The sequence below is a fragment of the Lolium rigidum genome, chromosome 2 (genome assembly GCF_022539505.1).
Source record: "Lolium rigidum isolate FL_2022 chromosome 2, APGP_CSIRO_Lrig_0.1, whole genome shotgun sequence".
NCBI classification, from domain to species: domain Eukaryota; kingdom Viridiplantae; phylum Streptophyta; class Magnoliopsida; order Poales; family Poaceae; genus Lolium; species Lolium rigidum.
This window is the reverse complement of record NC_061509.1, coordinates 216,885,829-216,908,976: the sequence shown is the minus strand read 5'-3', so window position 1 is coordinate 216,908,976 and position 23,148 is coordinate 216,885,829. Positions and strand designations below refer to the sequence as shown.

The 23,148-nt window shown below is 42.5% G+C and overlaps 2 protein-coding genes across 2 annotated transcripts; both read left to right on the top strand.

Annotated features, from left to right (window-relative positions):
* The first annotated feature begins 1,167 nt into the window (after positions 1–1,167).
* On the top strand, positions 1,168–6,375 carry LOC124692953 (probable pinoresinol-lariciresinol reductase 3). The gene is made up of 5 exons (XM_047226391.1): positions 1,168–1,360; positions 1,449–1,583; positions 4,955–5,192; positions 5,299–5,502; positions 6,115–6,375. The coding sequence occupies exons 1-5, from the start codon at positions 1,172–1,174 to the stop codon at positions 6,273–6,275; spliced, it is 927 nt and encodes a 308-aa protein (XP_047082347.1). The 5' UTR covers positions 1,168–1,171; the 3' UTR covers positions 6,276–6,375.
* Positions 6,376–6,619: 244 nt separating this feature from the next.
* On the top strand, positions 6,620–13,121 carry LOC124692952. Its single transcript, XM_047226390.1, has 12 exons — positions 6,620–7,031; positions 7,711–8,958; positions 9,266–9,376; positions 9,459–9,491; positions 10,877–11,045; positions 11,134–11,315; positions 11,669–11,805; positions 11,911–12,006; positions 12,242–12,311; positions 12,414–12,488; positions 12,572–12,617; positions 12,792–13,121. The coding sequence occupies exons 2-12, from the start codon at positions 7,735–7,737 to the stop codon at positions 12,845–12,847; spliced, it is 2,199 nt and encodes a 732-aa protein (XP_047082346.1). The 5' UTR covers positions 6,620–7,031; positions 7,711–7,734; the 3' UTR covers positions 12,848–13,121.
* Positions 13,122–23,148: the final 10,027 nt, after the last annotated feature.

The window sequence follows — 23,148 nt, the reverse complement described above, 5'->3', positions numbered from 1 at the left end:
GCGGGGCTGATTTACAGGGTCTGCTAGATGGCCGGGTAGAGCCCTACCCCGTATTTCGGCGGTTATTTTACGGAGTTGGGTGTTTTAAGGGGTCTGTTAGACATGCTCTTAGGACACTATAACATGCTATTTAAAGCGAGGAAATTGCACAAACCACTCACTTTTGCTGTCTCTGTTGCACAAACTACTCACTCTTCATGTCTTTTGCAGAAAACACCAACTTTACGTGTAGTTGGTTGCACAGAGGTCTAAATCTGAGATTAGGCTAGTTAACGTCAAATCTGACGGATGGATCCACGGCCAGTAATGATGTGGCACCCGAGTATCATAAACTAGTTTTTTCAAGAATTTTTAAAAGTTTGAAAATTTTCAAATAAACGAAACAATATAAATCGAGCAGTATGATGGCTAGAGGGGTGATAAGTTCAAGATGGCAAGTACTTGATGGCTTTAAATTATGTCAAACTTTTCGAGATTACTTATGTCATATTGTTTCAAATACTAGAAATTTTTCAGAACTTTTTGAAAAGTTTGAACCCAAGTTTTGGCCATATCTCACAAAAAGTGATAAATATTTTAAATTATTTCAAACTTTCCTAGATTTGTTAGTTTATATTTTTCCATTTATTGGAATTTTCATAATTTTTAAGGTTTTAAAAAAGAATAGTTGATGACATGTGGATGCCACATCATCACTCACTGTGGGGGCTCTGGCTGTCAGATTTGCGGTTAACAACTCTAATCCTTGATTTGGACCTCTGTGCAACCAACTACATGTAAAGTTGGTGTTTTCTGCAAAAGACATGAAAAGTGAGTGATTTGTGCAATATAAACAGCAATAGTGAGTGGTTTGTGCAATTTCCTCTATTTAAAGCATTGCTTCAATGTGGAAGATTTCAAATGTATAAAGTAAATTAAGTGGCTGCATATTCTAGAGGATGTGTGCAAATTTAACTGCCAAAATGGAGCATGTATCTGCACAAAATGCACATTGTAAATTCTATACTAACTGTTGGACCATGCTCTTTGGAAAGAGTAAATCTGATCAAGTCAATCCCACTCGAGCCGTTTCAAGCCGTCTGATTACATGTCAGCCAACCAACGGCGGCTGAAAGGCCACGGCCCATCTCCCAGTTTCTTCCCCCATCCTTCAGCTCGTCGAGCGGCGGCGATGTCCGAGGAGGCGAGCAGGAGCAGGGTGCTGGTGGTCGGCGCCACCGGCCGCCTCGGCGGCAGCCTCGTGCGCGCGAGCATCGCCTTCGGCCACCCCACCTTCGCGCTCGTCCGCCCCCACCACTTCGCCCTCCCCGACTCCGCTCCCCTCAAGCCGCTCGCCGCCGCCGGCGCGATGCTCCTCAAGGTAAACGCCCCCGTGATTTCGAGTGATCCGCCTGTGCCATGTCCTCCGTTCTGCTCGATCGACTTGCCAGTGTCTTCCGGTGATTCAGGGGGCTCTGGAAGATTACCCGAGCTTGCTAGAGGCTGTGCGGCAGGTGGATGTGGTCATCTGCGCGGTGCCGACTAAGCACGCGCTCGAGCAGAGGCCTCTGATTCGGGCTATAAAGGAAGCTGCGTGCGTTAAGGTAAAAATCGCAAGTCCAGCTGCCTAATGCATGTCCATTTCGTATTTTCATTTTGGGAAATATTTTATGCGTATGTAATTAGTTGGGCTAACCTACTAATCTAGTGGTACTTCTCCTATCTGAGTCTCACAATCGCGTGAAGGAAAAAAAATCCTTCAAATCAATTTATTGAGAGTTGGTAGCACGTGTTAGATTTAGGACATCATAAGTAACACGAGATCATGCATTGTAGCAATCAAGAACGCCCAATTATCATAAACACTGAGGGGTAATTTATCATTACGTAACTCTGATGATGCCATTGTTGCCTGTGTGAGGCGGGGTTGAGCCGTAGTCGAAGTAGACGAAGTAGCCGATCTGGTGGTGCTGATGCGCTCCGGTCTCCATCTATACTATCTTGGGACAACATGATCGCAGCAGGCCAACAATATGCCATCCATATACAAGACTAAGATTGTGAACCTACTGCCCTTAAACTTGATATAAATGCGCTTGTCCACAACATATTTCCGTAAAACCAAAAGTTCTAATAATCTTGTCAAACTTGAGGTGGTATGAAGCTTAATTCAAGCTATAGATGGATTTCTTCAGATGACATGCCAAATGTTCATACCCTTCCATAACAAAACCTTTCGGCTTAGTCATGTAAACATCTCATTTAGAAATGTTGTCTTAAATTGATTTGATGCAACCTATGTCAAAATGACCTACTAGAGCCATGCCGATCCTAAAGGAATCTTTGGATGACACATGAGAGAAGGTTTCATTGTAATCGATTCCTTCACTCTGTGTGATGTCGCCACAAGCCTTGCCTTGAACCTTCCCTTTGGAGTCATACTTGGTTTTGTGTATGCATTTGCAGCCTATTGTTTTAGCACAATTGGGAATTTTTTACAAAGTCCCAAACATCACTTGTGCCCATACATTTTAGCTTCTCTTCCATGACTTCGTAAAAAATGTGGCCATTTGGATGAATTTGTACTTTTAATGCCTTTTTTATATGAGGTTGGATCCTCCACCTTTTCTATATCATTTACATCCCCACTCATGTAGGTGATATAATCATCTGTGGTGGTCTTCTCACGATAGGAGGTGGTGAAGGAACATCACTATTTCGTGGATCATCTTGATTATCTAATCGGGGGTCCTCTTTAGTTTCTGAATTTTCATTATCATTAGTTTTAGGATCACCATTAGGTTGAGGACTTAATCTGTAAGATTCAGGGCCAACATGAGTTGTTACTCTCCCAGAACGATCTCTTGGATAGTTGGGGATGGAGCACACATCTGCTTCTCCTCAAGATCGATATTCTGTATTTCGTTGATTTCATTATCCTCAAAAAATACCGCTTGCCGGGTCTCGACAAATTTGGTGGTGTGACTTGAACAACAGTGATATCCATTTCCCATATGAGGGTATCCAATGAAGAAACAACTAACTGTTTTTGGATCTAATTTCTGTGGATTGAAAACTCAAGCCTCAACAGGACAACCCCACACACGTAAATAATTCAAACTCGGCTTCTTTCCCATCCACATCTCGTAAGGTGTGTTTGGTGATGACTTAGTTGGAGCGAGATTTATAATGTGCAGCTGTTTTAAAAGCTTACATCCATAGGATTACAGGTAAACTTGCAACACACTTCACACCATATCTGCAAGGGTGCGGTTTCGATACCCAGCCACCATTTTGCTAAGGTTTAATAGGCATTGAAAACTGGGCAACAATTCCATTCTAAGCTAAAAACTTAGCAAAAGGTCTTGGAATTGCCTGCAAGGAGCATGCCTACCATAATCTCTGTGATCAGACTGTTTTATTTTTGCGTTCAGTTGGTCCCCAACTTCGGGTTTGAACAATTTGAATTTTTCCAAAGCTTTCAATTTTTCACGTAGAGGCTAATTATACCCATATCAGGAAAAGTCGGTTCTAAAGTCGATGAATAAATCAAAACCATCTACAGACTTGACATTAAGGGGCCTAGATATGTTAGTATGAATAAGTTGGAGGATACCCGTGGCTCTTACTGCTCCTTTCTTAATCGTTTTTGCGTATTTTTCTTTAATGTTGTCAACATATTTTTCTGCATAGTATACCATTTTCTGCATAGTATACACATTTTTCTGCATAGTTCCTAGCTGAGTGTGGAAATCTTGCCTATCATTCAATGCCTTGTGAACCGGACATGCTATTCAGTACCCATGGTGCATAATATGTTATTTTACACCCCTAGGTTGCTACATTTAGAATTTATTTTTGAATACAAATAATTACGTTCATATTGACTCACAACTGGAAAAATTGACATAAAAAACACAATGCATGAGTCACACCAATGTAAAAACTACTCCCTCAGGCCCTAAATACTTGTTGCAGGTTTAGGCAAAATGTAGGCCAAAATGTGTACAAAAATTTGCGTATTTATGCCGTATTTTTCTACGTCATGTAAAAAATAGTTACATCATGTCTATATTTTCTTACAATCTTCTTGACTTAAGGGATAAGAAAAATAAGTATCACAAGATCATGCATGGTAGAAATCTAGAACACCCAATTATCGTAAACATAGAGAGGTAATTGATCATTACATAGTGCTGATGATGCCATCGTTACCTGCTTGAGGCAGGTTTGAGCCGTTCGAAGTAGACAAAGTAGTCGATCTGGTGATGGTGTGGATGCCCACCGGCCTTTACCTGCACTGTCCTGGGACAATATGTTGATGTTCCAGCCTTCCCGTTGCTTGTGCGCGGACTGCGATCGGTGCAGATCTTAGGAGATTTAGGGGAGTGGCTGAGCTTAGAACTAACAGGTAGGTTGCTAACTGCTTGACTACCCCCTTTTAATATGCGCATGCAGCAGGCGCCAGAACCATTAGGTGGTTCGGGCGCCCCCTATCAGGGCGTTTTGTTACGTACGGGTGAGGGGTACAAAGGTTGGTTCATGGCCCATTCCCTTTTCTTTCGTTCTGTTTTGACTCGATCTGCTAAACTGTTAGATTAACCAACAGCATGGACTCAGCAGAAATGGCATAATAGGCGTTGAATGGAGGTAGAGGGGGATTGGACTAAATTTTTCTTGAAAAATCTGCAAAGGCCCCCATCATATGCACAGACACAACCAAAACAGGTCAGAATGGTTGCACTGCAGTGCACAGTGAAAAATGTATCCTAACCAAACATATTTTAAAATAATTTCCGTCCTTTATTTTAGCCGTCTGAGACTTTCCTTCACAATTTGGTTTTGAAAGACAATCAGTTTGGAAGTTTCCCCGCAAAAAATGTAATATATTCATCAAAGCATTTGAGTGATCACATGTTGTATTACGAAACAAAATGTGAAGCATAGCTTCTGACCTTGCGGTGAATTCATGCAGAGATTTATCCCGGCAGAATTTGGAGTTGATCACACAAAGATACAAATTTGTGACATGGACCATGGTTTCTATGAGAAGAAAGCTGAAATCCGTCGTTTAATTGAGAGTGAAGATATTCCTCACACATACGTGTACTGCAACTTCCTCATGCGCTATTTGCTTCCTTCACTGGTGCAGCCGGGTCTACATGCTCCTCCAAGAGATGAAGTTATGATATTTGGTGGAGGAAATACTAAAGGTCTGGTAATATTACTTCTCTTTAGTCTGCTGTTTGGTACCTAAAAAGTGAAAAAATTCTCCCATTTTCTTGTTTTTTCCCTCAAGGAAGAAACTTGTCTCTGCAGGTATCTTTGTTGAAGAGAGTGATGTAGCTAAATTTACAGTGTGTACCATAGACGACCCGAGAACAATGAATAAGTCTATGTATCTGAGACCTCCGGGAAATGTCTACTCACTGAATGAATTGGTTGGCCTCTGGGAGACAAAAATCAACAAACACCTAAAGAAGATACATATAACAGAAGAGCAACTGCTTAAAAACATCCATGGTAAGTTAAAAGTGCTCTGGATTAATGGTTTTGATGATTTATTAGTACAATTGTTTCAGTTTCTTTTGTATGTGCGCTGCTGCCAGGGACTAGGGTTGTTTGTCCCATATTAGGTTGTCATTTCCTGTTTTAGTAACCACCAGCCTAGTACCAGGTGTAATCAAATCCAACTTTGAGGAAGGTTCTGGTGCACTTTCTTGATATCATGGGCTGTAAATGGAAGGATACAGCTTCGTTCTTTTAGTTAGATTAGAAAACAGAACCATGGTTACAACTTTTGATCTAATCGATTCTTTCCCGATATGAGATTCTTATACTCCCTCTGTCCTGAAAAGGATGTTGGAGATTTGTCTGAATTCGGATGTATCTATACACTGAATAGTGTCTACATACATCCAAATTTAGATAAATCTGCGACAACCTTGTGTTATTCCGAACCGTCACATGAAGTTGCAAATACATATGCACCAGTAAGTGGAACTATGCTTCTATGCTAGAAGTACTTTGTGAATAGAATGGAGTTGATGAAATAGGAAACAAAATGTTAATAAGCCTTTTCTGGTTCTCATATTGCATTTGTCATGTATCTCATTATCTATTTTTCATCTGCAGATGCACCGTTTCCCTTGAAAATGGATTTGATATTTATCTATTCAGCTTTTGTTAAGGGTGACCACACACATTTTGAAATTGACTCGAGAACTGAAGGAACTCAACTGTATCCTAGTGTAAAGTATATCACAGTGAATGAATATTTGGATACACTAGTTTAGAATGTTGGATTGATCTGTATGTTGCTCATAAATAACATCATTCGTTTCAAATGGCGTTTCAATGAATAAGTTTCAGTTACTTGTGCTCGGTTAATTCAAATTTAATTAAGTGGTCTCATTCTTCTCTGTTTTCTTAAAAAAGTGAGTACTGAGTACTGATGTTTATGTATCGAGTTTTGCGTGCTCAGTAAATTTATGAAGCTTGTCGCATGTTTGTTTTTTCTGTCCTATCTGTTAATTAACTGGCTCTTAGCCCATTTGTTTCTGATCCTTGTAGCTAAGCTTGCAAAGCAACAACTTTTGTCCTGTGGTAATGTTCTTTGAATCCGACGTACGGAGTATTATTTTGCTGTGCTGTATACATGTATTGTGTATCCAGCAATATAGTTATTTCAGTAGCCAGTAGGGATCATAATCAGCATTATCTGAGTCATAATACAATATTATATAGTGGTTGGGTCCTACAAATCTTGGCTCCCTTTAGGTATATTTTTAGTGTTCCTAGGAATAGATGATTGTTCTTAGAACTCGCAGCCTTGGAAATGGAGAAGTGTGGCTGCTTTCTCTTTTCTGCTTTGGTTTCTTCTCTCCTTGTTGGACTGGAAGAAGAGGACAAGAATGACAAGACAGCCAAGCAAAATATGTATTTATTGCCCTTTCCACTTATATGTCTCTTTATAACTCTTACTCTTCTCCTCCCTTTGAGCCTCTAACTGTTGATGTTGCAAGAAGACCATACTGCTCTAGGTCCTTCAGGTAATAATTTTACCGATTTATCTTGGATCCGTTTAGTTAATTATTTCATAATTCGTGCTACACATTTAATTTGCTTGAAAATTGCAACTAATGCGATTTTCTCTGACCTCATACAGTTTCTTTGATCTTTCGTATAAATAAAATCAATTGTTGCAATTTAGTAGTGCAATAGTTCATGGATGACATGAAAAAGCAAATGGGAGAATAAACATGTGGAATTTTTATTTCATTATGAAATTGGAGTCTGTAAAACAACATAGCAAACAACCAACAACCGAATAGAAACTGCAGGCATTGCCTCAATAAAACTACAACCAACAACACGTGGAGTCCATATAGTCATACTAATGAACTGGCTGTGGTCTACTGAATCTGAATGGAACAATGGTAGAGAGTTTGCTTTGCACCTGCAAAACATTTTTGGTTATCATTCTAATGTTGTCTTGTACAAGTTGTGCTAGATTGCTGCCAAGCGAAGTTATTTAGCAGAATGACTAATCATTGTTTTAGTTGCATAATTGCTATATTCTCATGCAATAGAAGATGAGCCAGAAGTTAATTTCGATTTGTTTGAACTTCAGGCTAGGCCATAATTAATCTTGGTCCTTCTCAGTAACTCAACAAATGTTCTAGTGATTTATTTTGTTTATCACAATAATGCAATTTTTCTTGACCACAGAAACTTAAATTTGAGTGATCAAGCATGCTAGCAGCACAGAGCAACCCAATGCACAATCGGCAGTCTCGCAACGATGCTTCCACACAGCATAGAAGTGGCTATGAACCTTCAGACACAGAAACTGAGTGGCATGAAAGCCCTTGGAATGATGCAATATTGAAATCACAGAGGACTCGGTTCACTAAAGATCCTGGTCGGAATCCCCAAGTTGGTGCTAGAAGGCAAAACACATCCCCAAACCGTGGAAAAGAGCATCCTGATGAGAAAACTTCAAATATGAGAAACAACCGTACTCCTCCCAGGCTCACAGAACAAAGGCACCAAACTTCCCCATACGCTGGTGGAAAAAGTGAATCACGCAAGAAGAGCAACCGAACGCCCCCCAAAGTTCGGTCTTCTATGGATAGATTTAGCCGTTCATCAATCAAGGAGAAGATTTCCCGTCGGTCAATTTCTACACCGAAACTACGAGCACAAGAGAAGGAACATCCTTCTAGAGTTCCTGCTTTCCATGGCACCCCTGTCTCAAAACAGGCAGAAAGAGACTCAACTGATTTTATGAAAGCAGATTCACATACAGAAAACTATTCACAAGAGATCAATAAATTGATCACCAATGGCAATTCGCCGAATTCTAGGAAAAATGAGTATATATGTACAAGCACAGAGTCTACAAGTGACATCTTCTTTTCCCGTGATTGTAGGGCTCCTCTTGAGAAAACATCCGTAAAGCATAATAATATCGACGAATCATTTACCTCTGATTCACATGTTGATGCTGATAATGACGGTGCTGTTACTCAGTCAAATAGCAGTAATTTGGTCAGGACGTCACAGTTTGTTTCAGTCCGGACTGGTCTTTCACGAAAAACTACAAACACCAGCTATGCTACTGGTCGGCATTCCCAAATTAGCCGCACCACCACTTTGAGTAGCCATGCTGACAGATTTAGTGGGGACAGTGGAAAGTTCAGTGATTTCACTGGGAAACTAGTTGGAGGTGTCATGAAATTCACCTCCAACATGCAGAAGGCGCAAAATGATGCTTGGCTTCCCTGTATGACTGGAAAGTTATGCCGTAAACCAAGATCACCGAACAGCAAAGCAGTTGATGAATCCGAATCAACTTTCATTCAAAAGGCAATCGTCGTAGAGAAGATAAGACTTTTCTGGGCGGATAAATACCGTCCACGAACTTTGAGTGGATTTACTTGTCACAGGGAGCAAATTCAACAGCTTAAACAATTGGTAACACCTTCGACCTCTTTCCTGACTACACGAGTTTTATTGATCATAGATTTCTTATTCTTGCCGCAACCTTGTAATTAAACAAGAATTATCTTGGTTAACTTCTCAAACAAAGTACCTTGCAAAAATTTCATCAAGACTTCAATAAATGTTACTCCATTCAACCTTGCAGTTAAATTAGTTGTAAAATGCTAATCTGTATGGATCTTCTTGGCAGTTGCATGGCTATGCTGTTCTATACATGATTGTTCCAGTAGCTCAAACTTAGTTCTCTAGTCTTCTGAATGCTGGTTTTCTGTTGTGGCAGGTTTCCCCTGATTTTTGCCCTCATATTATTCTCAAAGGGCCTCCGGGATCAGGAAAGAGGTCGTTGTGCAGAGCCATACTCACAGAGATCTTCGGCGATTCGTCTCTAAATGTACAAACTTGTGCAGTGAAAATTGAAAGCCATGTTACTACCCATTACATATCGCATTAAGTACTTCTTGTTGCTTTTCCAGGTATCTCACGATTTGAAGAGTTGCACTGGCCCGGTAAGCTATTCCCATTTGTGATTGCCTTAATGCCTTAATATCCCTCAACTTGAATTCATTTTGATGCAGCATTCATGCGGATTGCAACCTGTAGTTTGCATAAAGTAATCATACTACTCGGTAAAAAGCAACGGAAACAGTTTCTGTTTTTGGTTAAGGAAAAAGAGGTAGCTTTACTTAGGCCCAGTTCTTTTTAGCTTCAGCTTGTGCAGAAACTGCTCCACCTTGAGCTGCCAAAATAAACGGCCGTGAAAAAAAGCTCCACGCAAAACTCTGTCCAGTTCTTTTCGGCTGGTGCCTTCTCAGCTTATTCCGTGAGTGGTATGGCGAAAATTCTAAAATACTCTTGGATGGATAATAGATCTCGTGTAGCTGGACAACAACAAACTGAATCACAGAATCAACAATGATTCAGTTCGTGGCTGCAATCAGGTCGGAGATGCACACGCGCGGCAGGTCCCGGCCTTAGCATCACGGGAGGACGAGGTGCTCCACGGCAGGGCCGGTAGCTCTGCTCGATCTGGCTGGCATGGAATGGATGCAGGGCAAGGAAAGGCATGGGGCTGCCGAGCTCGAGCTCCGCTCGATGGTGCAGCAGGCGGCGGGGGACGCGGCCTGAGATGGGGCGGCAGGCGACGGTGGACGGGAGGCGAGCGGGCGGCTGGCGGCGGCCGGGGTGGCGGGCGGCCGGCGGCGGTCGGGGCGTCGGCTGCAGGCCGCGTTCCTTTTTCTATCGCCAGAAGAAGTACGATTGGAGTCTACCTACTACGGGGGCATGAGGGGAAAACGTTTCGCTGGAGTGCGGGAAGCTGCGGGAAGCTGGGGTACCCCAGCTTTTCCCCACTACACACAAATGGCCAAAGCCGGCTGCCCCCCACTACGGCTTAAAATCCAGTTCTTTTGGGCTTAGGCTGTTCCTCACCCCTAAGCCATCTAGAAGCTCTAAAAGAACTGGGCCTTAGTTCCTTGTGGGTTGCTAGCTCATCATTTTAGCAGAAGGATAGTAAATAATTTACCAGGACCACTGCAACTATTCGGCCAAAATCTAATTGCTTCACAGATAACTTATTGGTAAAACGGTAACCTTATATAACACTACTACTGTGGAGGGTTAGTTATTTGTTTTCTTCGCTGTAGTTAGAAAAATAAAATTTCGAACCATCATTTCTGTCACAACAACTTTTGAGTTGGAGCCGGGTAGAAACATGAATTTGTCTAAACACGTACTCATTGCATACCATTTTGCACTTGCTTTTTATTAACTTAATAATATGTTACATCCATTGGTTGATGGGAAAAATGTTTTCATCATTATAAATATTTAAAAAAACACCACTTATGTTATAGGAATTTTAAGCCAGCACTTGTTTCCCTGTGTTTGGCAGGGGTCTGCATCTGTGCCCATCCTTGTCCCGTTATCATCAAGTGATCACCATGTCGAACTCGATATGAGGTATCAATCCAAGAATGCTAGATATGCTTTGACAGCTCTGGCGAATGAAATACCAAATAAGCATAAAACCGCGGCGATAGCTCCGAGAAAGAACTTCAAAGGTATACTTACATCCTTTGATTTGTTGTTTTTTGAAATCCTGTTTCTGTTGGGATCTCCCTAACATGATTTTTTTTTTGTTGATTCCAGTAATTGTTCTCTATGATGTTGACAAAGTTAGTGAGAATAATCAACGTTTGATAAAATGGATAATTGACTCCTCCTCTGATGCATGCAAGATAATAATGACTTGCAAAGATGAGCCCAATCTTCTTGATTCCATTATCAGCCGTTCCAAGATTATTAGCATTGATATGCCCAATGCACGTGAGGTGAGCTATCTTCCAATTTTATTTTATTGTTTTCATTTTCATTGGGGTTTGAATGAGTATGCAGATTGCAGAACAAGTATGTGATGTATACGTGTAATTTCACAGACTTCCAGCGATTATAGGACAAGTATCGACTAGCTTAGTTCCAAATTCAAAAGCACGAATATGGCATTCAACATCATTAACACTGTATTTGTATTTTTCTTTCTTCCGAGAACAACTAAAATTGTACTTTCAGCTCAACATTAGCAGGACAAGTTCATAACATGAAAAGGGACAAACTTCCTTTTCTTTTGTACATTATACTCAAATTCATTAGTTACAACCACCGACTGACAAATAAAAAAATCCAGATTGTGGAGATTCTTACTTACATATCAAAAAGAGAGAATTTTGATCTTCATGCAAGTTTTGCTGCTACCATTGCAACTCAATCTAGGCAGAACATGAGGGAGGCGATATTGGCTCTGGAGGCATGCAAAAGCAACAAGTATTGTCTCAGTACTTGTTATGAAATGTTCTCGTTTCCTTTGGATTTATATGCATTATGGTTCTAATATCTGCTATATATTTTTATCTCCCTTCCATTTACCAGTTACCCCTTCATTGATGGACAAGCTATACCACTAGGATGGGAGAATGTTCTTCAGGAACTTGCAGCAGATATTTTAGATGACCCTTCTCCAAAAAGGTCAGGCATTTGGAGCCAGAAGACATGAATGTTTTTCATTGTCCTTACCGACTTCTCATTTATTGTGAAACTGTGATCTCTATACTTTTTTGACCTCCAGTTGTTCACTTTATAAATTGCAGCAGCTTTTGATCTCATTGAGTGAATCAATGCTGCCTAACACAGGAAAAATGATATTGACCTATGTGATTACATTCACAGCTCTATTTGTATAACAGATAAACACATCATGTAGGTTGTTTTTGGTACGAGGCAAGCTCCAAAAGCTCTTGGTTGAATTCGTACCCCCTAAACTTATTCTCCAGGTAATTTATGCAAAAAAAATGGAAATATTGATGAGATACAGATTTAACCTTAAGGACATAACCGTACAATTAAACTCCATTCTTTGATTTTTTACCCTGCAGAAAATGGTAGAGCTGTTCCTGAAGGGAATTCATGCTACCATAAAGAGGGAAGTTTATTATTGGCATGGCTACTATGTGAGTTTGATCTACCATATTTCTGGTTTGCATGCACTTCCCCAGTGAGCCATGATAACCATGTACGGAAATAATGATTTCAGGACAAGAGGTTGCCGGCTGGTGCAAGTGCACTGCTGAAACTGGAAGGTATTTTGCCACTCCTTTGCCCCCACCATCTGCATCGTCTTCGTCAGATGTTATCTTCTAATCTAAAACAGCCCAAAACCATGGCCTGCCGTTGTATTTCGGCGAGTCGATTGTCCATTGGATCTATAGACTACAGATAACCCCAAAAGTTAATTGTTGCCTTCTCTTGTGCAGAATTTATTGCCAAGTTCATGAGCATCCACCGGAAGAGCCTGCCAGGTGTTTCATGACTCCCATACCCGCAAGCATTTCAGCTGCAGCTGGCAGTTGCTTTTTTGATCATGGAGCTGGTTTTCGTCTTTTGGATTGGGGCAACAGAAATGTACAGAGAATAAGTCTGCTGAACAAAGCAGGGGTGAAATGAGTGTGTTGTGCAGTTAGTCTGTGTTACAGACGCTTTTGTGCATTTGGCCGTTGGACTCGACCAACGGGATGATGCATTTGTACATTGTTACTGGATTTTAAAAGTACATGAAATAAGCTCTTTCACAGGCGCTGGGAACATCTCATTCTAACCTTCGAACATACGGTCAGAGAGATTGTGTTTTGTGGTTATGTGCAATTTCTTATGATAATTTTTGCCCACGTGCCACTTCGTTTGCCAAACATGGTCGTTCAGTATGCTCTCGTAAAAAACATGGTTGTTCAGTGAATATACTCCATTGTTTTTCTCCTATCCTTTGTTTTTGGCTTGGATGAAGAGAGCTTCGGTGGGTCTAGATGAACTTGTAGGGAACTTGTCACGTAGTGCTGATGATTGTTCTTCTGTTTAGAAGTTCAAAGGCTCATTCACTCATTAACACAACACTCAGATAATACATCCTCCTGGATACAACAAGGAACACAAAACATTCAGATTTATTCTGTGTTTGTGTGTTTGCCAGCGGCAAAATTGGGCAGCAGAGCGCCTCTTTTTACTAGGGTTCGGCACCTAGCACATCACTCGAAATGGGGAACGATGGCTGCATCCTTTCACCTTGATGGGCGTGTAAAGCAGAAACGTCGCAATGTTTGTGTAACTAACTAGTACCAAAATGAAAAAATCAAGTTCCATTTTCAGTAGTCCTCCAAATAAACTCTTGACAAAGAAATGAGACATAAATCCGTTGCAACAACAACAACAAAAAAGCAGTAAACATTGCTAAAACTGCCAACCCGTAGATTTTAACTAATAGTGGACTATACAAATGCTGCTAACCATTGTTCCCCCTTCAGCCGTGCCACGGTGCCAACCATATTAGCCAGAGGCCATATTGTCCAGACAGAGTACATAATTACCATCTCCCCAAATTACATTCTGAGTCCATACGAAACAAGAGCCATTGTCCCTCCGTGGGCCACTTATCTGGCCCACCTAAAGGGCCTGCCTCGCTTGGCGTCAGACTGCTCTTGTAGTCTTGTGGGTGCAGGAACTTTGTTCTTGTTTCTCAAAAAAAAAAAAGGAACTTTGTTCTTTCTACGTGCTGTCTTGTTTGCTTGTGTGTTTGTGAGCGGCAAAGTTATAAGTAGTCAGCACAGCGCCTGCTCTTTTGACACGTACCGGGGTCGGCGCCTACATAGCACATCATCCCGAAATGGGGAACAGTGGCTGCGTCCTTTCACCTTGATGGACATGTACCGCAGAAATGTTGCAATCTCAGTGTAAGCAACTACCTAAATGAAAACGGAGTTCCACTTTAGTAGTTCTGCAAATAAACTATGGAGAAGGAAATGCAAACATCAACAAAAATACGGCACTAAACACCGCTAAAATCGGCAAACCTGTACGATTTGACTCATAGCCAGATGCGGCTAACCAATCAAAACGTTGAACTAAAGTAAACTCACAATGGAACCTAGACGTAATTATAGTGTTTTCAACTTTCAGTGCTATCCAAACAATCGAATCAAAACTGATCTCAAGAAGAAGAAAAAAAAAAAGAAAAAAAAATTCCAACCGGTACCGTACGGGACTCAGAAGGAGTCGATCGGGAGACATCCATCAAAACCCATCTAGGGTTCCGTCCTCTCACAGGTGACGCCGCCGGTCAGCTCTGCCTCCAGTGGCCTTGGATCCTTGGAGGTGTGGCGGACCAGTGCCTCTTACTAGCGTGAGGTTTTCGTTCTTTGTTTGATTGTTTCAGTGTCTTTTTCGGGATGATGAGGTGGCGGCTACCTTCTGAAGTCAGAATAAGGTTCTCGACACCCTATCCTCGCTCCGGTGGCGTGTCTTGCATCGGCAGAGGACATGTGGAGTCGTGTGCGCGGTGGATCTCCTGGGATTTGGTCGGTTTTCGTATTCATTGGTGTAGTTTCAGGTCAGTCTCTTTTGATCTACTGTTGTCATCTTTGACGACGGTTGACGGTTGCCGCTCCGGTGATAAAGGGGCGAGGACAGTGGGGCGCCTTGGTACAAAGACCTACTTGTAATTTTTTATTACTTTTAGGTCTATTTGTACTGCTATGCTATCGATGATTATTAATAAATCGCTAGATTTTTCGCAGAAAATAAATCAATCTTCGTGAATTACTACCGCCTCATAAGGGCATCTCCAACCGCTTGACACAAACGGGCATAAAATGCCCTTTTGTGTCCGTGCGGACAAGAAATAGGAAAAACCTCAGACCAACGACTAGATACGAACTAACTAGTGTTGGCTTACTCGCGGCCAAAATTTAGGCTCGAAATGCGTCAGCGTGGACACGGCATGGCGAGCGCACTTGTCCACGGTATTCTCCGGCGGCCCCGCCTGCTAGTGACTGTGCCCGCTTCGCCTTCTGCGCGCCATAGTAGTGGCCGACGGTGCTGCAACTTTCCGCGCCGCGTTATTGGCGCCGCCTTGTCTTCCACGCGCAAACATGACCAACTCGCCTAGTGGGACGACCTCACCATCCAACTAAAGGAGTGTGCGCTGGTTCAAGGGAGGCCGATGACTCCTCCAATCACGCCTAGGCGTACCTAGGCATGTGCCGCCACCTCCTCCTCCTCCTGCGCCTACGCTGCCGCCACCACCTCATCCCGCACCAACATCGTTGGTGTCGGCGCCACAGCTGGCTCTGTACTGGCCGGCCATTGGCTTGGGTGTCTCCGGTCTTTGTCGGCCTGGTAGACAACTAGGAGGAGTAGGCGGTCATGGCAGCGGATGTCCTAGTTAGCTAGAGTTTGATGTCTAATCTGTTTTATTTAATTTCATCACTATGTAAGTTATTTGTATCGATAAAAACTTTTATTTAAAAGGAATGTGTTGGGCTGCTTGGCAAACTCCGATCCAAACGGACACATGCTAAAAATCACTAATTTTTGTATCGACGACTTAATCGAAATAGAATAAAACGCACATAATTTGTGTTTTTGAAATGGGTCGCAGCTAAATTCAGTTCTGAGAGTCCTGCGGACCACGGTCCATGGGCGATACTGTAGAATAATTCTATTAGGCAGTGTTTGGTTGCACGGAATTGAGGCTCGGAATTGGAATTGAGGTTCAAAAAGGCCAATTCGGCTGTTTGGTTGCGCTTGGAATTGGGCCGTGGAATTCGGAGGCCAATTCCGAGGTCCAGCCCTGCTAGTGTAATTTTCTGCCCCGCCAACCTCTGAATTGGCTCGGAATTGGCTCGGCCACCCGCCGCCGCCCACCGCCACCGTCCGCCGCCGCTGGGCCATCCGCCACCCGCCGCCACCCACCACCGCTCATCGCCGCCGCCCACCGCCGTCGCCCGTCGCCACCCACCATCGCCCGCCACCGTTGGGCCACCCGCCGCCCACCGTCGTCGCCCGCCGCCACCCACCACCGCTCGCCGCCGCCCGCCTCCGCCCACCGCCATCGCCCGCCGCCACCCACCACCGCTGGGCCACCCGCCACCTGCCACCGCCCGCCGCCACCCGCCGCCGGGCCACCCGTCGACGCTCGGGTCTTTTGATATGTTATTATGTAAAAAATAAATATCATTCTAATATATATGTGTATATTTCATTCATATTACAAATGTTTATATTGTTCAAAGTTTAAAAAACATTCAATTCCACACAATGCGCATCCAAACAGGCTTTAGAATTCCATTGGTCGTTTGATTCTGCAAACGAATACCATGCGCATCCAAATAGGTTTTATGGTATTCCATTGAGGGCCATGCAGGTGGATGGCGCGGTTGTCTCTGACCATGCGGCCATGGCTGAAGCGACCTTTACACACTTTGAGGGCCTGCTTGGCACATCGGTGGACCGTCTACACTCGTTGGACTTGGATTTTCTGGGCACCCACTCAGAGGACCTCTCCGAGCTTGAGTTAGCGTTCACTGAGGAGGAGATCTGGGATGTGGTTAGGCGCTTGCTGATACGCGTTCAACACGCGTCCGTTGGGAACCCCAAGAGGAAGGTATGATGCGTACAGCGGCAAGTTTCCCTCAGTATGAAACCAAGGTTATCGAACCAGTAGGAGCCAAGAAGCACGTTGAAGGTTGATGGCGGCGGGATGTAGTGCGGCGCAACACCAGGGATTCCGGCGCCAACGTGGAACCTGCACAACACAACCAAAGTACTTTGCCCCAACGAAACGAGTGAGGTTGTCAATCTCACCGGCTTGCTGTAACAAAGGATTAACCGTATTGTGTGGAAGATGATTGTTTGCGGAAAACGAGTAGAACAAGTATTGCAGTAGATTGTATTTCGAGTAAAGAGAATTGGACCGGGGTCCACAGTTCACTAGAGGTGTCTCTCCCATAAGATAAACAGCATGTTGGGTGAACAAATTACAGTTGGGCAATTGACAAATAAAGAGGGCATGACCATGCACATACATATCATGATGAGTATAGTGAGATTTAATTGGGCATTACGATAAAGTACATAGACCGCCATCCAACTGCATCTATGCCTAAAAAGTCCACCTTCAGGTTATCATCCGAACCCCCTCCAGTATTAAGTTGCAAAGCAACAGACAATTGCATTAAGTATGGTGCGTAATGTAATCAACAACTACATCCTTAGACATAGCATCAATGTTTTATCCCTAGTGGCAACAACACAACACAACCTTAGAACTTTACGTCACTTGTCCCGGTGTCAATGCGAGCATGAACCCACTATCGAGCATAAATACTCCCTCTTGGAGTTACAAGCATCTACTTGGCCGGAGCATCTACTAGTAACGGAGAGCATGCAAGATCATAAACAACACATAGATATAACTTTGATAATCAACATAACAAGTATTCTCTATTCATCGGATCCCAACAAACGCAACATATAGAATTACGGATAGATGATCTTGATCATGTTAGGCAGCTCACAAGATCCGACAATGATAGCACAATGGGGAGAAGACAACCATCTAGCTACTGCTATGGACCCATAGTCCAGGGGTAGACTACTCACACATCACACCGGAGGCGACCATGGCGGCGTAGAGTCCTCCGGGAGATGAATCCCCTCTCCGGCGAGGGTGCCGGAGGCGATCTCCTGGATCCCCCGAGATGGGATCGGCGGCGGCGGCGTCTCCGGAAGGTTTTCCGTATCGTGGCTCTCGGTGCCGGGGGTTTCGCGACGGAGGCTATTTGTAGGCGGAAGGGCAGGTCAAGAGGCGGCACGGGGGCCCCACACCACGGGGCCGCGCGGCCAAGGGGGCCGCGCTGCCCTAGGGTGTGGCCCCCTCGTGGCCCCTCTTCGTCTCCTCTTCGGACTTCCGGAAGCTTCGTGGCAAAATAGGACCCCGGGCGTTGATTTCGTCCAATTCCGAGAATATTTCGTTACTAGGATTTACGAAACCAAAAACAGCAGAAAACAAGAATCGGCACTTCGGCATCTTGTTAATAGGTTAGTTCCGGAAAATGCACGAATATGACATAAAGTGTGCATAAAACATGTAGATAACATCAATAATGTGGCATGGAACATAAGAAATTATCGATACGTCGGAGACGTATCGGCATCCCCAAGCTTAGTTCCGCTCGTCCCGAGCGGGTAAAACGATAACACGGATAATTTCGGAGTGACATGCCATCATAACCTTGATCATACTATTTGTAAAGCATATGTAGTGAATGCAGCGATCAAAACAATGTATATGACATGAGTAAACAAGTGAATCATAAAGCAAAGACTTTTCATGAATAGCACTTCAAGACAAGCATCAATAAGTCTTGCATAAGAGTTAACTCATAAAGCAATAATTCAAAGTAAAGGCATTGAAGCAACACAAAGGAAGATTAAGTTTCAGCGGTTGCTTTCAACTCATAACGTGTATATCTCATGGATATTGTCAACATAGAGTAATATAATAAGTGCAATAAGCAAGTATGTAGGAATCAATGCACAGTTCACACAAGTGTTTGCTTCTTGAGGTGGAGAGAAATAGGTGAACTGACTCAACATTGAAAGTAAAAGAATGGTCCTCCATAGAGGAAAAGCATCGATTGCTATATTTGTGCTAGAGCTTTGATTTTGAAAACATGAAACAATTTTGTCAACGGTAGTAATAAAGCATATGTATCATGTAAATTATATCTTATAAGTTGCAAGCCTCATGCATAGTGTACTAATAGTGCCCGCACCTTGTCCTAATTAGCTTGGACTACCGGATCATCACAATGCACATGTTTTTACCAAGTGTCACAAAGGGGTACCTCTATGCCGTCTGTACAAAGGTCTAAGGAGAAAGCTCGCATTGGATTTCTCGCTATTGATTATTCTTCAACTTAGACATCCATACCGGGACAACATAGACAACAGATAATGGACTCCTCTTTTATGCATAAGCATGTAACAACAATTAATAATTTTCTCATTTGAGATTGAGGATATATGTCCAAAACTGAAACTTCCACCATGGATCATGGCTTTAGTTAGCGGCCCAATGTTCTTCTCTAAAAATATGCATGCTTAACCATAAGGTGGTAGATCTCTCTTACTTCAGACAAGACGGACATGCATAGCAACTCACATGAAATTCAACAAAGAGTAGTTGATGGCGTCCCCAGTGAACATGGTTATCGCACAACAAGCAACTTAATAAGAGATAAAGTGCATAATTACATATTCAATACCACAATAGTTTTTAAGCTATTTGTCCCATGAGCTATATATTGCAAAGGTGATGATGGAATTTTAAAGGTAGCACTCGAAGCAATTTACTTTGGAATGGCGGAAAAATACCATGTAGTAGGTAGGTATGGTGGACACAAATGGCATAGTGGTTGGCTCAAGTATTTTGGATGCATGAGAAGTATTCCCTCTCGATACAAGGTTTAGGCTAGCAAGGCTTATTTGAAACAAACACAAGGATGAACCGGTGCAGCAAAACTCACATAAAAGACATATTGAAAATATTATAAGACTCTACACCGTCTTCCTTGTTGTTCAAACTCAATACTACAAATTATCTAGACCTTAGAGAAACCAAATATGCAAACCAAATTTTAGCATGCTCTATGTATTTCTTCATTAATGGGTGCAAAGCATATGATGCAAGAGCTTAATCATGAGCACAACAATTGCCAAGTATCACATTACCCAAGACATTAATAGCAATTACTACATGTATCTTTTTCCAATTCCAACCATATAACAATTTAACGAAGAAGAAACTTCGCCATGAATACTATGAGTAGAAACCAAGGACATACTTGTCCATATGCTACAGCGGAGCGTGTCTCTCTCCCATAAAGTGAATGCTAGGATCCATTTTATTCAAACAAAACAAAAAACAAAAACAAATCGACGCTCCAAGCAAAGCACATAAGATGTGATGGAATAAAAATATAGTTTCGGGGGAGGAACCCGATAATGTTGTCGATGAAGAAGGGGATGCCTTGGGCATCCCCAAGCTTAGATGCTTGAGTCTTCTTGATATATGCAGGGGTGAACCACCGGGGCATCCCCAAGCTTAGAGCTTTCACTCTCCTTGATCATGTTGCATCATACTCCTCTCTTGATCCTTGAAAACTTCCTCCACACCAAACTCGAAACAACTCATTAGAGGGTTAGTGCACAATAAAAATTAACATATTCAGAGGTGACACAATCATTCTTAACACTTCTGGACATTGCATAAAGCTACTGGACATTAATGTATCAAAGAAATTCATCCAACATAGCAAAAGAGGCAATGCGAAATAAAAGGCAGAATCTGTCAAAACAGAACAGTTCGTATTGACGAATTTTAAAATGGCACCAGACTTGCTCAAATGAAAATGCCCAAATTGAATGAAAGTTGCGTACATATCTGAGGATCATGCACGTAAATTGGCTTAATTTTCTGAGCTACCTACAGGGAGGTAGACCCAGATTCGTGACAGCAAAGAAATCTGGAACTGCGCAGTAATCCAAATCTAGTACTTACTTTTCTATCAAAGACTTTACTTGGCACAACAAAACTCAAAACTAAGATAAGGAGAGGTTGCTACAGTAGTAAACAACTTCCAAGACACAAAATAAAAACAAAGTACTGTAGGTAAAAACATGGGTTGTCTCCCATAAGCGTTTTTCTTTAACGCCTTTCAGCTAGGCGCAGAAAGTGTGTATCAAGTATTATCGAAGGGTGGTACTTCTACAGCGGGGTGTGGATTTTTCTCAACCAGGCATAGTATATTAGATACATAAGTTTTAGCATCTCCCTTTTCATTAGTCTTAGGCGTGCTACTCTCATCAAACAAATTTTCAGGAACAAGCCAAGCATAGTTATTTTCTAGTGCATCATTCATAGCTAAGAGTTTACATGGTATTGGTGCTTTGATCTCCCCACCATCATCAATATTATTAGTGTATCTTATTCTATCCATGTCCATCTTTTCAAGGAGACTAACAAAATTAGTATGCGAACTAAGCATATTAAATTTAGCAAAGACCTTTCTAGCTTCTCTTGCTAGACCACCAAATTCTCTAAGAAGGGTTTCTAAAACAAAACCTTTCTTTTCCCCTTCTTCCATATCACCAAGTGTGAGAAACATGTGTTGGATTATAGGATTAAGATTAACAAATTTAGTTTCCAACAGGCGAACTAAATGCGCAGCAGACAATTTCATAAGTAGGCGCAAGGTCTACCAAGTGTCTATCTTCAAAATTTTCAATGGTACTAACATGATTGAAAAATTCTTCTATATTATTTCTCCCAACTATAGACCCACGTCCTACCGGTATGTCTTTTGTGGTAAAATTAAAAGGAAACATGATGAATCAAGTAAAGTAAATGCAAATAACTAATTTTTTTGTGTTTTTGATATAGCGAACAAGATAGCAAATAAAGTAAAACTAGCAACTAATTTTTTTGTATTTTGATTTAGTGCAGCAAACAAAGTAGTAAATAAAACTAAGCAAGACAAAAACAAAGTAAAGAGATTGAGAAGTGGAGACTCTCCTTGCAGCGTGTCTTGATCTCCCCGGCAACGGCGCCAGAAAAAGCTGCTTGATACGCGTTCAACACGCGTCCGTTGGGAACCCCAAGAGGAAGGTGTGATGCGTACGGCGGCAAGTTTCCCTCGGTATGAAACCAAGGTTATCGAACCAGTAGGAGCCAAGAAGCACGTTGAAGGTTGATGGCGGCGGGATGTAGTGCGGCGCAACACCGGAGATTCCGGCGCCAACATGGAACCTGCACAACACAACCAAAGTACTTTGCCCCAACGAAACAGTGAGGTTGTCAATCTCACCGGCTTGCTGTAACAAAGGATTAACCGTATTGTGTGGAAGATGATTGTTTGCAGAAAACAGTAGAACAAGTATTGCAGTAGATTGTATTTGAGTAAAGAGAATTGGACCGGGGTCCACAGTTCACTAGAGGTGTCTCTCCCATAAGATAAACAGCATGTTGGGTGAACAAATTACAGTTGGGCAATTGACAAATAAAGAGGGCATGACCATGCACATACATATCATGATGAGTATAGTGAGATTTAATTGGGCATTACGACAAAGTACATAGACCGCCATCCAAGCTGCATCTATGCCTAAAAAGTCCACCTTCGAGGTTATCATCCGAACCCCTCCGGTATTAAGTTGCAAAGCAACGGACAATTGCATTAAGTATGGTGCGTAATGTAATCAACAACTACATCCTTAGACATAGCATCAATGTTTTATCCCTAGTGGCAACAACACAACACAACCTTAGAACTTTCACGTCACTTGTCCCAGGTGTCAATGCGGGCATGAACCCACTATCGAGCATAAATACTCCCTCTTGGAGTTACAAGCATCTACTTGGCCGGAGCATCTACTAGTAACGGAGAGCATGCAAGATCATAAACAACACATAGATATAACTTTGATAATCAACATAACAAGTATTCTCTATTCATCGGATCCCAACAAACGCAACATATAGAATTACGGATAGATGATCTTGATCATGTTAGGCAGCTCACAAGATCCGACAATGATAGCACAATGGGGAGAAGACAACCATCTAGCTACTGCTATGGACCCATAGTCCAGGGGTAGACTACTCACACATCACACCGGAGGCGACCATGGCGGCGTAGAGTCCTCCGGGAGATGAATCCCCTCTCCGGCAGGGGGCCGGAGGCGATCTCCTGGATCCCCGAGATGGGATCGGCGGCGGCG